The 13,638-nt window shown below is 36.3% G+C and overlaps 1 protein-coding gene across 6 annotated transcripts in view; it reads left to right on the top strand.

Moving 5' to 3' along the window:
* Positions 1–13,638, top strand: part of MESK2 (misexpression suppressor of KSR 2) — a 745,500-nt gene that overhangs the window by 727,572 nt on the left and 4,290 nt on the right. For all 6 annotated transcript variants that reach the window (XM_076184260.1, XM_076184256.1, XM_076184257.1 and 3 more), the window contains one exon: positions 179–263. In XM_076184260.1, coding sequence (XP_076040375.1) covers positions 179–263 — 85 coding nt within the window. The remainder of the gene's footprint in view (positions 1–178; positions 264–13,638) is intronic.

Here is a 13,638-nt window from a genome sequence, read left to right as displayed (position 1 = left end):
ATATATATATATATATATATGTGTGTGTATATACATATATATATGTATATATACACATATATCTATGTATATACATATAGATATATATATATATATATATATATAAAATTTTCTTATTTCTTTTTTAATTCATTTATTTGTATATATATTAATTCATTTGCTTTCCTTTACAAAACAGATCCAGGACTGTGGCCTTGTAATAGATGAGCAGCCAGGGAAGGTTGTGGAAGCCTTCCGTCTCTTCCTGCAGGGTCAGGGTTATGGTACGTAAACTACCTTCCATAGTCTTCCTTCATTTTCTACTTGACTTGTTTATCTTGCATTTCTTCTTAAGAGTGAGGGTGGTTGTGCTTGCTTTCCTTGATTTAGTATTTCCTCTGGTTGTGTGTTTGTGGGGTTGAAGTGATTATCTTAGTTACTCATACCATCGTGTTTTGAATGCTGCTAACCTTTAATTCTTTCTTGCTAATAGAAGTTTAGAAAGTAGATTTGAAAATTATATTTAGGTACTAATTCTATTGAAACCATTTGAAATTGAAATAGTACTCTTATGAATGAATGTCTCTTGGTTGATAAATAGGTTAATTGATTTATTCATTTATTTATTTGTTTTTATTTATATTTGAAGAAGATCCTCATGAAATCAGTCCAATACCTAGTGATCATTTCTTGGTAAAGATAAACCTCATCTTTAAAAAGACTACACGATTTCTTTTGTTACAATAAAGAAGAGTACAGTGTACACAATGTTAGTTTAGACAAAAGTATCAATCTTGTGTCTAAATCTATATATGGATATACAAATGAAATACAACATGAATCCAGGAGCCATTTTATAGTTTGAGTAAGGGATGAGGTTATCCATCATTTTATATACAGTCATAGCAGGGGGTGGACCAGAACGAATCACTTTTATGCTTTCGCCATTGTAATCATTTGAAAAATTTGCTAGTGAACAGTGACATCAATCAGATAGTTTTTATGGCCATCACATATAGGACTCCAACCTACCACTCTGAAACCAAGAGGCTCCTGAGACAGTGCCTTAGACCACTCAGCCACTGATGGTAAAACTCTCTGAACTCAGAATGTTAGTGGTTCCCAAGATTAGGAAAGATCACTGCTATGAGTGTGGTTGGCTCTCTTGTGAAAAAGGAATACAGGTCGCAGCACTGATCTTTCCTAATCTCAGGAACCAGTAGTGTTCTGAGTTCAGAGAGTTTTACCATCAGTGGCTGAGTGGTCTTAGGCACTGTCTCAGGAGCCTCTTGGCATCAGAGCGGCAGGCTTGAGTCCTATACGCGACAGCCATGACAATTATCTGATTGATGTCGCTGTTCACTAGCAAATTTGTCGTATGATTACAATGGCAAAAGTGTGAAAATTATTCGTTCTGGTCCTTCCCCCTGCTACAAGTGTGGTTGGCTCTCTGGTGAAAAAGGAATACGGGTGGCAGCAGTGATCTTTCCTAATCTTGGAAACTAGTAGCGTTCCGAGTTCAGAGAGTTTTACCATCAGTGGCTGAGCGGTCTTAGGCACTGTCTCAGGAGCCTCTTGGCGTCAGAGCGGTAGGTTTGAGTCTTATACGTGACGACCATAAAAATTATCTAATTGATGTCACTGTTCACTAGCGAATTTCTCATATGATTAAAATGGTGAAAGCCTGAAAGTGCTTCGTTCCGGTCTTTACCCCCTGCTACGAGTGTGGTTGGCTCTCTAGTGGTAATGGAATATGGGTCACAGCATTGATCTTTCCTAATCTTAGGAACCAGTAGCATTCTGAGTAAAGAGAGTTTTACCATCAGTGGCTGAACGGTCTTAGGCACTGTCTCAGGAGCCTCTTGGCGTCAGAGCGGTAGGTTCGAGTCCTATGCGTGACGATCATAGAAATTATCTAATTAATATCCTGTTCACTAGCGAATTTCTCATATGATTAAAATGGTGAAAGCCTGAAAGTGATTAGTTCCGGTCCTTCCCCCTGCTACGAGTTTGGTTGGCTCTCTAGTGATAATGGAATACAGTTCACAGCAGTGATCTTTCCTAATCTTGGGAACCAGTACCATTCCAAGTTCAGAGAGTTTTACCATTAGAGGATGAGCAGTCTAAGGCACTGTCTCAGGAGCCTCTTGGTGTCATATCTGTAGGTTCGAGTCTTATACGCGACGGTCATTAAAATGATCTGATTGATGTCGATGTTCACTAGTGAATTTCTCATGTGATTACAATGGTGAAAACGTGAAAGTGATTTGTCCCGTCCTTACCCCGTGCTACGAGTGTGGTTGGATCTCTGGTGAAAAAGGAATAGGGGTCGCAGTAGCGATCTTTCCTAATCTCGGGAACCAGTAGCATTCCGAGCTCAGGGAGTTTTACCATCAGTGGCTGAGCGGTCTAAAGCACTGTTTTAGGAGCCTCTTGGCGTCAGAGTGGTAAGTTCGAGTCCAATACGCGAAGGCCATAAAAACTATCTGATTGATGTCACTGTTCACTAGCGAATTTCTCATATGATTACAATGGTGAAAATGTGAAAGTGATTCATTCCGGTCCTTCCCCCTGCTACAAGTGTGGTTGGCTCTCTGGTGAAAAAGGAATATATGTCGCAGCAGTGATCTTTCCTAATCTTGGGAACCAGTAGCGTTCCAAGTTCAAAGAGTTTTACCATCAGTGGCTAACGGTCTAAGGCAGTGTCTCAGGAGCCTATTGGCATCAGAGCGGTAGGTTCGAGTCCTAAAGGTGACGGCCATAAAAATTAGCTGAACAAGTATATATATATATATATATATATATGTGTGTGTGTGTTTTTATATATGTATATATACAGACGCTCCTCTACTTACGTTCATTCGTTTTACGTTTTTTCGATTATACGTTTGAACTGACTAAAAAAAAAAAAAATGTAAAAAAAAAAAAAAAAAATTGAGTGAATTTTTTAGTTTAGCGCGCTCTCCGTAGTTCAAACAATACTTACGCATGACGCTGCGTCCATTGTTTACATGGCACAAACGACAGACTGAACGTGCCTTGCCTCCTCCTCCTCCATCTCAATTTATGTTGCTTGAAATTAATTTATTTGAAATTAATGTTATTATTTTACAATGTTGTGTGTATAATTAATGATTTAGCGGTGTTTTATAAGATACGGTAATAGAATTTATGGATGTATAGTACAGTATGAATGGTCATACATTACTGGAACGTACAGTAATAACTTAGTTCATTTTCACATTACGTTCGGCCGTTCGGAACGTAACTAAATCGTAAGTTGAGGAGCGCCTGTATATACATATATATGTATATATAGTTATATATATTTGTTTATATATATATGTATATATATTTATGCATATATTCATATATCTATATATAGATAGATAAACTTTATTTGGCAATGAATCAATGTACCTGAAGTGCAAATAATGACAAGAACACACAGTTCGGAATAATAAATGCAAATTGCCGAGGATAACACAAAAAGCATGTACACTTATTTCCATTGTGTATATATATATATATATATATATATATTATATATATATGTAATATATATATGTGTATATATATGTAATATATATATGTGTATATATGTATATATATATGTGTATATATATGTATATGTATGTATATATATATGTGTATATATATGTATATATATGTATATATATATGTGTATATATATATATACACGTATGTATGTATATATATACATATATATATATATATATATATATATATATATATGTATTTACCTAGTTGTACCTAGTTGTATTTTACGGGAAGGGGAGCTATGCTCGTGGGGTCACGTCTTCATATCTCATTTTATCTAAACTATTTTTAAATTCATGTATTGTTTTTGCACACACCACTTTCTCATCTAACTTGTTCCAACTGTCTATTACTCTGTGAGGAAAGCTGTTCTTTTTAAAATCTCTTCTATAGCTGTCTTTTTTTATTTTCTTTCTGTGTCCTCTTGTATTTCTGTCATCCCATTTTATCAGATTCTCTCTATCAGTAATTTCTATGCCTTTCATGATTCTGTAAATAGCTATCAAATCTCCTCTCTCTCTTCTTTGCTCTAGTGTCTGTAGTTCAAGTTTTTCTAGTCTCTCTTCATATGATAGTTTTGAGAGTGTTGGTGCCAATTTTGTAATTGCTCTTTGTATTCTTTCAAGTTTTTTTATACATTTTTTTGTACTTGGTGACCATATCGTTGCTGCATATTCCAATCTTGGTCTTATCAGGGTGATTAGGATTTTCCTCACCATTTCTTCATCCAGGTATGTAAATGCCACTTTGATTGTTCTTGTTAAATTATAAGTTTCTCCCAAAATCTTATTTATATGTTTCTCAGGTGACATATTATTCATAACAATGACTCCCAGGTCCTTCTCATTTTCTACTTTTTTTATTCCTTCTTCTCCCAAATTATATGATCCTGTTATTCTGTTTTTGCTTTTTCCAAATTCCATTATACTACACTTTTTTGTATTGAACTCCATCTCCCACTTCCTACTCCATTCCTGTACTTTATTTAGATCTCTCTGTAGTGATTCACAATCTTCTTCAGTTTTCACTCTTTTCAGTAGTTTTGCATCATCTGCAAAGAAGCTCATATAGCTTTCAATTCCTTCATCCATATCATTAATATATATAGCAAACATTATTGGGGCCAGGACTGTTCCCTGCGGGACACCGCTTATTACTTCATTCCATTTTGAGTGCTGGTTTCTTATCACTATCATTTTTCTTTCTTGCAAAAAGTCTTCCATCCAATTTAGCAATTTACCTTGTATTCCTCCTTCAGATTCTAATTTCTTAAGCAACTTCTTATGTGGTACTTTGTCAAAAGCTTTTTTTAGGTCTAGAAATGCACAATCAGCCCATCCATCTCTTTCTTGTATTATATCTATTAGCCTTGAATAGAAACATATTAAATTGGTGACGCATGATCGTCCTTGTCTGAATCCAAATTGCCTTGGATTTAGTACGTTGTTTTTTTCCAAGTATTTTACCCATCTACTTTTGATAATTCTTTCACAAATTTTTGCTACTGTACTTGTTAGAGAGACTGGTCTATAGTTGGTAGGTTCTTCTTTATATCCTCCTTTATATATAGGTACTATATTTGCTTTTTTCCAATCTTCTGGAACTTTTCCTTCTTTCAAGGAACTGCTTATTATGCTATGTATTTTGTCTGCCAGTTCATTCCTGCATTCTTTCAGAATCCAGTTTGCTATTTCATCTGGTCCATGCGATTTTCTGACATCAAGATTACTCAAGTGTATCAATATTTCATTCTTTGATACTTCTATTTCTTCTATAGGGGGGACTTTCTCTTTCCATTCAATCTCTTCAGGTTGTATGTTCTCCCTTGTAAACACTGATTTAAAATGTTTGTTCATAATTTCCGCCATTTCCATTTCCTCAGTGTATTCAACTCCCCCTTGTCTTAATTTCTCCAAGTCCTGTTTGTTTTTCAGTTTATTGTTTACAAATCTGTAGAATAGTTTTGGTTGATCTTTACATTTTTCTATGACGTCTTTTTCATATTTTCTCTTTTCCTCTCTGCACGTTTGTACATATTAATTTCTATAACCGGTATATATTTTCCATTTTTCAGGTCTTCTGTATTTTTTCCATCTGGTCCAGGCTTTGTCTCTTTTGTCTTTTAACTCCTACAACTTTTGTTGTACCAGCATTTTACATATTCTTTTTCTTGTTTTTGTCTTGGGACATACTTTTCCACTCCTTTTTTGTAAATTCTTGTCAAAATATTCCATTTCTCTTCCACTGATGTTTCTTCTTTGTATATTTCTTCCCAGTTTTCTTGTTGAAAGAATTCTCTTATTTTATCAAAGTTTGTTTTTTCATACATCATTCTTCCTTTTCTATATTGTTCATTTCTTTTCATATATTTTTCTTCAATAAGTTCCAGTTCAATCAATATGTGGTCACTTTTACCTATTGGTGTTTTATATTCAATCTTGTCCACTATTCTAGGTTCAGATGTAATTAATAAGTCTAGTCTCGATGGTTCTTCTTCATTTCTATACCTAGTGTTCTCCTGTATCCATTGTGTCATTGTGTGGTCAATAATCATCTCAAGTAGAGCGTTTCCCCATGAGTCGTCTCCACCCTTTACTGTCATTTCTTCCCAGCAGATTTCTTTGCAATTAAAGTCGCCCATCATAACTATTCTTCATCTTCCATTATTTTTTTTAATGTTGTCTTTGTGTCCTTTAACATACTTTTATGTTCACTCTCCTCCCATGAGGCTGTTTTTGGAGGCACATAATTTATCACAAATTTTCTGCTCTTCTTATCTCTGTCTTCCACTTCTATCATAATCATCTCTACTGTATTCTTTCCATATATGACACTTTTCACGTTTATATCCTTCTTAGTCAGGAACATAACTCCACCCCCTTGCTTTTTCTCTCTGTTTCTAATCCAATAATTGTATGCATCATGTCCTACACTGTTGGGTGGTAGTGGGCCTTTTAATTTTGTTTCTACAATTCCCATTATGTCCGGTTCTTTTTCCTTCAAATAATCATTCAGCTCATTCAATCCTGTTATTAATCCATCTATATTTGTGTAAGACACTCTTAGTTTTCTGCCACTTCCATTGTGCTCTCTGTTTCCCTTATGTTTTTCTTTTGTATGTCGAACTTCCTTAGTTTCATGTTCACTACTCTCCAATAGAATCTCTCTTTCTCTGACTCCGTTCTGTTCTCGTTTTTTGCCTTAGCTTCCAGTCTTTTCTGCTTTTCTTCCTCTCTTTCCTCTTTATTCATTTCCCTTTTTATCCATACCTTTTTATATTGTTCACTTGTTGCTAGTTTCCCTGTTTTGGATAAGATATTCTCTGCCGTTGTTTGTGACTTGAATTTAATCTTAATTGGTCTGGTCTTATCTGTGCTATACTTTCCGAGTCTAAATTTCTCTTCGATTTGTTTCATAATTTCTGGTTCATCTTCCTGAACTGACTCTAGTAATTGGCTTACTTTTTCATTTTCCTCTTTGATTCTTGTGGTTCTATCTGGGTTGTGTTTCTCTTCCATTCCTAATATAATTATACATTTCTTCTTGTCTGCTAAATCTCTTACTATATTCTCCTTTTGTCTCATCACTTTAATAACTGAGTCTTCAGTATGTTCTTTTAATTGCTGTTTGACTATGTCAGTGAATGAAACCTTATTTCCTTCTTGGGTTGCTTTCCAATTCTTAGCTTCTTTAGCTATTGCCTCTCTGTTTTCTTTACTATTCTTCTTCAATTCCTCATTCTCCACCTTTACATCTCTTAACTGTCTTTTTAGGTCTTCTATTTCATCAGTTAAGTTTTTATTCGCCTTCTCTAGTTCTTCCAATCTTTCAACCCTCTGTAAAATGGTGTTAACATTACCTAACCTACGCTCCAAGTCCTCGATCACCTTATCAACCTTCTCCTCTAGTCTTGTCAGTCGGGGGGGGGGGTTTGTGTCCCCCCCACCCTCTTTAAATCCCTTGAAAATATTCTCATCACTTTCTACTGTATTGCTCCTATCTATACTTCTAATCTTTACATTTTTATTAGACATTTCGTCGTCTTCCAGCTGGGCTTGTGGTCGTTTGTTTACTTTTCGGCGGTCTGCTTGGGCGAAGTCCTCTACTTCCTCATTTCCTTCCATTTCCCCAGCAATCCCTCCCCTTCTCGTCTTTCCTTACTTTCCCACTACCCCACGAGCAATTTCCCCCCCACCCTGTAATTACAATAGGCACTTCTCTTTGCGTTGGGGTCCACAATCTTCAATTTTCTTCAGAACGTCTTCCAAGCCGTCCGTTCGTTGAAGTGTGTGTGTGTGTATGTATATATATATATATATATATATATATGTGTGTGTGTGTGTATGTATATATGTGTATATATATGTATATATTTATGTATATATTTGTATATATATACATGTATATATTTGTATATATATATATATATATGTGTGTGTGTGTGTGTGTGTGTGTGTGTGTCTAATAACACACAAAAATATAGACCCAATAAAACAGAAATCAACCGATTTTTTGCCTTTGGTGGGCGAACCCATTACCAAAAGGCGACACCCCCACAAGGCCTAGCACCCACGGCGAAGCCGTGGCTGGCGTGACGTCACGGCAACGGGGACAACTGATTGGCCGAAAGTGGTGACGTCACAGCAACGGAGACGATTGATGGGCGAGAGTGGTGACGTCACGGCAAGGCAGACGACTGATTGGCCGAGAACGATGAGGATTGAGAGGCGTTGCCGTGACGTCACCACTCGACCAATCAGTCGTCTCCGTTGCAGTGACGTCACCACTCGGCCAATCAGTTGTCCCCGTTGCCGTGACGTCAAGGAGCGTTACCAAAATACCACCGTGACCGAGGACATTTAGAGACAGTTGTGATTTTTTGTTTTTTTTTTTTTTTTTTTTTTAATATATATATATAGACGATGAGGATTGAGAGGCGTTCATGCGGCATTACTTCTCGGGATATAAAAAGTTCGTTAAAAACGGTGCAAAGTCTGATCACAGGAATTATAGATGCATTTCTCTTTCAAAATGATTCTGAAATGACCTCGGTGGTGACTATACAATATCGACTACCGTTACGATGCCAAGAGACGAAACGGCGAAGAAGCATAGACTACATTATATCGAAATGTATAATTTGTAACAACAGGCCATGAATTCATGGGATGGCTCCCTTAGGGCCCCCATGGTCCCCTTGGGGCCCCCGTGGCTCCTGTGGGGGCCCCTGCGGCTCCTCTGGTGGCCCCGCGCCTCCTCTGGGGCCCCCCGCTGATCCTCTGGGGGCCCCGGCCGATGCTGTGGGGGCCCCCGCCGCATATATGCGAGCGAAGCGAGCAAGCGCCGCAGGCCAAGTATATGTATTTATATATATATGTATATATATATATATATATATATAAATATATGTGTATATGTATGGATATACGTATATATGTAAATGCGTGTGTCTATATATAAGTATATATATATATATATATATATATATAATATATATATATATATATATATATACATACACGAGGCATTTTTTTAAGAACTGTTTTGAAATAAATCTTAAGTAGACTTTTAGTAACAATTTTATTTTTATATGGAAGCCTGTACTGTAATCTACTTTTCAACATTATTTCCACAGATATTAAGGTATTTATCATATCATACAACCGGCTTTTGAATTCCATCCTCGTACAAATCTGCTGCTTGATTAGAGAAACACTGCAAAACGGCGTTTTGACATCGTCATTGTGGCGCTGACCACCCAAATGCTTCTTCAAATGTAGGAAGATGTAGTTACTGGGTGCTAGATTGGGGCTGTGTGGAGGGTGATCAAGTTGTTCTCAGCCAAATGATCTGATCACATATTGAGTTTTATTGGGTGCGTGTAGACGGGCATTGTCATGAAGCAAAATGATTCCCTTACTTTCGATAGTTTAAATGTTCTGTCACAATTTCATAAACCATGCTTCTTGACACTTCAGGAAACTGATCAGATAACAACGAAGTCGTAATGCGTCTGTTTTCTTTCACTTTTTCATCAACTTTCTGCACCAAATCGTCAGTAATGATTGAAGGTTGTCCACTTCATTCCTCATCATACACATTTGTACAGACATCTTTAAAAGCTAACCTATTTCCACAGCATCCCATCACTCGTAATGTGTTCTCCATACACTTCACTGATCTGATGATGAATTTCAGCCGCTTTCACGCCTTTAGCAGTAAGAAAACAAATCACAGCACGTATTTCATAGTCGGCGACATTCTCAATCGGAGGAGGCATTTCAAATACTCATAAACAAATTTAAACACAGATGATTCTGTAATGGTGGCTGTGGCTAGCCAAGAGATAGCGGTACACAACACGCATGTGCCAAGTGCCAACCGCAGCGCCACAACGGTGGAATTTCAAAACAGTTCTTACTTAAAAGACATGCCTCGTATATACATACTGTATATAATATATATATATATATATATATATATATACATGTATATATATAATATATTATATATGCATATATATTTATATAATATACATATATGTATATATACAGTATATTATATATGCATATATATATATATATATGTATATTTATATAATATACATATATGTGTATATATATATATATATATATATAATTATATAATTATATAAATATATATATGTATATATATATACATATATGTATACATATGTATATATATACATATACATATATATGTGTATATATATATATATATATATATATATACTGTATATATATACTGTATATATTTATATGCATATATATATATGTGTGTGTGTGTGTGTGTGTGTGTGTGTGTGTACAACACTGAATGGGTCCCATTGATTAGAGATACATTTTAACAACCACAATGCACTTATAAAGAAAAGTTGCGCTCAACTTGTATCTCTCTTGATAGTGTAATTGGTAAGTCACTACAGCACTCGTCATGCGATCGCCGGGTTCGAGTCCTTGGCAGTACCGCATTTCAATTTCTGTATGTCGGCCTCCATTGAGTCTCTTGATGTTGATGGCTTAGAATTAAAGTGCATTGTGGTTGTTAAAATGTATCTCTAATCACTGGGACCCATTCAGTGATGTACAAATACTTTCCCGCATTCGTATACTTCCAATTGTACTATCATAGTGGAGATGGGTTAAACGCAAAATTTCATGTATGCGTATGTAACTCGAGCATACAAATATGTAAGAAAAGTTGCGCTCAACTTATATCTCTGTTGATAGCATAATTGGTAAGTCACTACAGCACTCGTCATGCGATCGCTGGGTTCGAGTCCTTGGCAGTACTGCATTTCAATTTCTTCATGTCGGCCTCCATTGGGTCTCCCGATGTTGATGGCTTAGAATTAAAGTGCTTTGTGGTTGTTAAAATGTAACTAACCACTGGGACCCACTCGGTGTTGTACAAATACTTTCCCGTGTTCGTATTCTTCCAACTGTGCTATCATAGTGGAGATGGGCTGAACGCAAAATTTCATGTATGTGTATGTAACTCGAGTATACAAATACAAATATATAAGAAGAGTTGCGCTCAACTTGTATCTCTCTTGATAGCGTAATTGGTAAGTCACTACAGCACTCTTCATGCGATCGCCGGGTTCGAGTTCTTGGCAGTACCGCATTTCAATTTCTTCATGTCGGCCTCCATTGGGTCTCCCGATGTTGATGGCTTAGAATTAAAGTGCATTGTGGTTGTTAAAATGTATCTAATCACTGAGACCCATTCAATATTGTACAAATACTTTCACACGTTCATATACTTCCAATTGTACTATCATAGTGCAGATGGGTTGAACGCAAAATTTCATGTATGTGTATGTAACTCGAACATACAAATATATAAGAAAAGTTGCGCTCAACTTATATATCTCTTGGTTTCATAATTGATAAGTCACTACAGCACTCGTCATGCGATCGCTGGGTTCGAGTCCTTGGCAGTACCGCATTTCAATTTCTTCATGTCGGCCTCCATTGAGTCTCCCGATGTTGATGGCTTAGAATTAAAGTGCTTTGTGGTTGTTAAAATGTAACTCTAATCACTGGGACCCATTCAGTGTTTGTACAAATACTTTCCCGCGTTCGTATACTTCCAATTGTACTATCATAGTGGAGATGGGTTGAACGCAAAATTTCATGTATGTGTATGTAACTCGAGTATACAAATACAAATGTATAAGAAAAGTTGCCCTCAACTTATATATCTCTTGATAGCGTAATTGGTAAGTCACTACAGCACTCGTCATGCGATCACCGGGTTCGAGTCCTTGGCAGTATCGCATTTCAATTTCTTCATGTCGGCCTCCATTGGGTCTCCCGATGTTGATGGCTTAGAATTAAAGTGCATTATGGTTGTTAAAATGTATCTCTAATCACTGGGACCCATTCAGTGTTGTACAAATACTTTCCCACGTTCGTATTCTTCCAATTGTACTATCATAGTGGAGATGGGCTGAACGCAAAATTTTATGTATGTGTATGTAACTCGAACATACAAATATATAAGAAAAGTTGTGCTCAACTTGTATCTCTCTTGATAGCATAATTGGTAAGTCACTACAGCACTTGTCATGTGATCACTGGGTTTGAGTCCTTGGCAGTACAGTATTTCAATTTCTTCATGTCGGCCTCCATTGGGTCTCCCGATGTTGATGACTTAGAATGAAAGTGCATTGTGGTTAAAATGTATATATATATATATATGTATATATATATATATATATATATATATATATATATATATTTACCTAGTTGTATTTTGTGGGAAGGGGAGCTATGCTCGTGGTGTCCAGCCTTTGTATCTCTCAGTGTCTAGTGTGCTCTTAAACTCATGAATGGTTTTTGCGTACACTATTTCGTTGTCCAGTTTGTTCCAAGTGTCTACAACTATGTGGAAAAATGTTTTTCTTCAGATCTCTTCTATAGCTATGTTTATTTTTTATTTATTTATTTTTTTCCATGTCCTCTTGTGCCTCTTTTGTCCCAGTTTAACAAGTTCTCTCGAGTATTTCTGTGCCTTTCATGATTCTGTAGATGGTCACGAGGTCACCTCTCTTCTTTGCTCCAGAGTCGGTAACTCCAGTTTAGCCAATCTCTCCTCATATGACAAGTTTGCAAGTCCAGGTGCTATTTTTGTGGTTGCTCTCTGGATTCTTTTTTTATTTTCTTTATATTCTTTTTTGGTACTGGGTGACCACAATGTCACCGCATATTCTAGTCTAGGCCTTATCAGTGTGACCAGTATTTTTTAAATTATTTCTTCGTCCAAATATGTAAATGCCACTTTTATTGATCTTAGCAAGTTGTAGGATTCTCCGACAATTTTGTTTATTTGTTTATCATAGGACAAGTCATTTGAGATAATTACACCCAAATATTTTTTAGATCTCACCTTTACCTCCTTGGTTCCAATTTTATATTGTCCTGATATTCTATTTTTGCTTTTTCCAAAATTCATTATGCTACACTTGTTAATATTGAAGTCCACTTCCCATTTCTTGCTCCAGTTCCATACCTTGTTCAGGTCTTCCTGCAGTGATTCGCAATCCTTTTCAGATTTTACTTTCCTTAACAGTTTGGTGTCATCTGCAAAGAAGCTCGCGTAACATTTCACATCATCCATGTCATTCACCTAAATAGCAAACATTATTGGAGCCAATACAGATCCTTGCAGTACTCCACTAATCACCTCTTTCCAACCTGAATACTTTTCTCTGAGCACTACTCTCATCTTTCTACCAATCAGGAAGTCCTCCATCTATTTCTCTTCCACTTTTTTGTCTTCCATATAAAAATTTTCCCAGTTTACATTCTGGAAGAATTTCTTTAGTTTTGTAAAGTCCATTTTGTTGTACATCAATCTTCCTTTCCTATGCTTTTCATTTCTCTCCATGCATATTTCTTCCTTTAGTTCAGTCTCAATGAGTATATGGTCACTCTTTCCAATGGTGTCTTGTATTGGATTTTATCCACAACTTCAGGTTCTGTTGTAAATATTAAATCTAGTTTCAACGGCTCCTCGTTATTTCTGTATCTGGTGTTTTCACTGACCCACTGATTCATTGTGTATTCCATG

Source organism: Oratosquilla oratoria, chromosome 4 (assembly GCF_046742065.1).
Source record: "Oratosquilla oratoria isolate Oo_2021 chromosome 4, ASM4674206v1, whole genome shotgun sequence".
Lineage (NCBI taxonomy): Eukaryota > Metazoa > Arthropoda > Malacostraca > Stomatopoda > Squillidae > Oratosquilla > Oratosquilla oratoria.
Note: the sequence above shows the minus strand (reverse complement) of the source record. Positions and strands in the feature narration are given on the sequence as shown.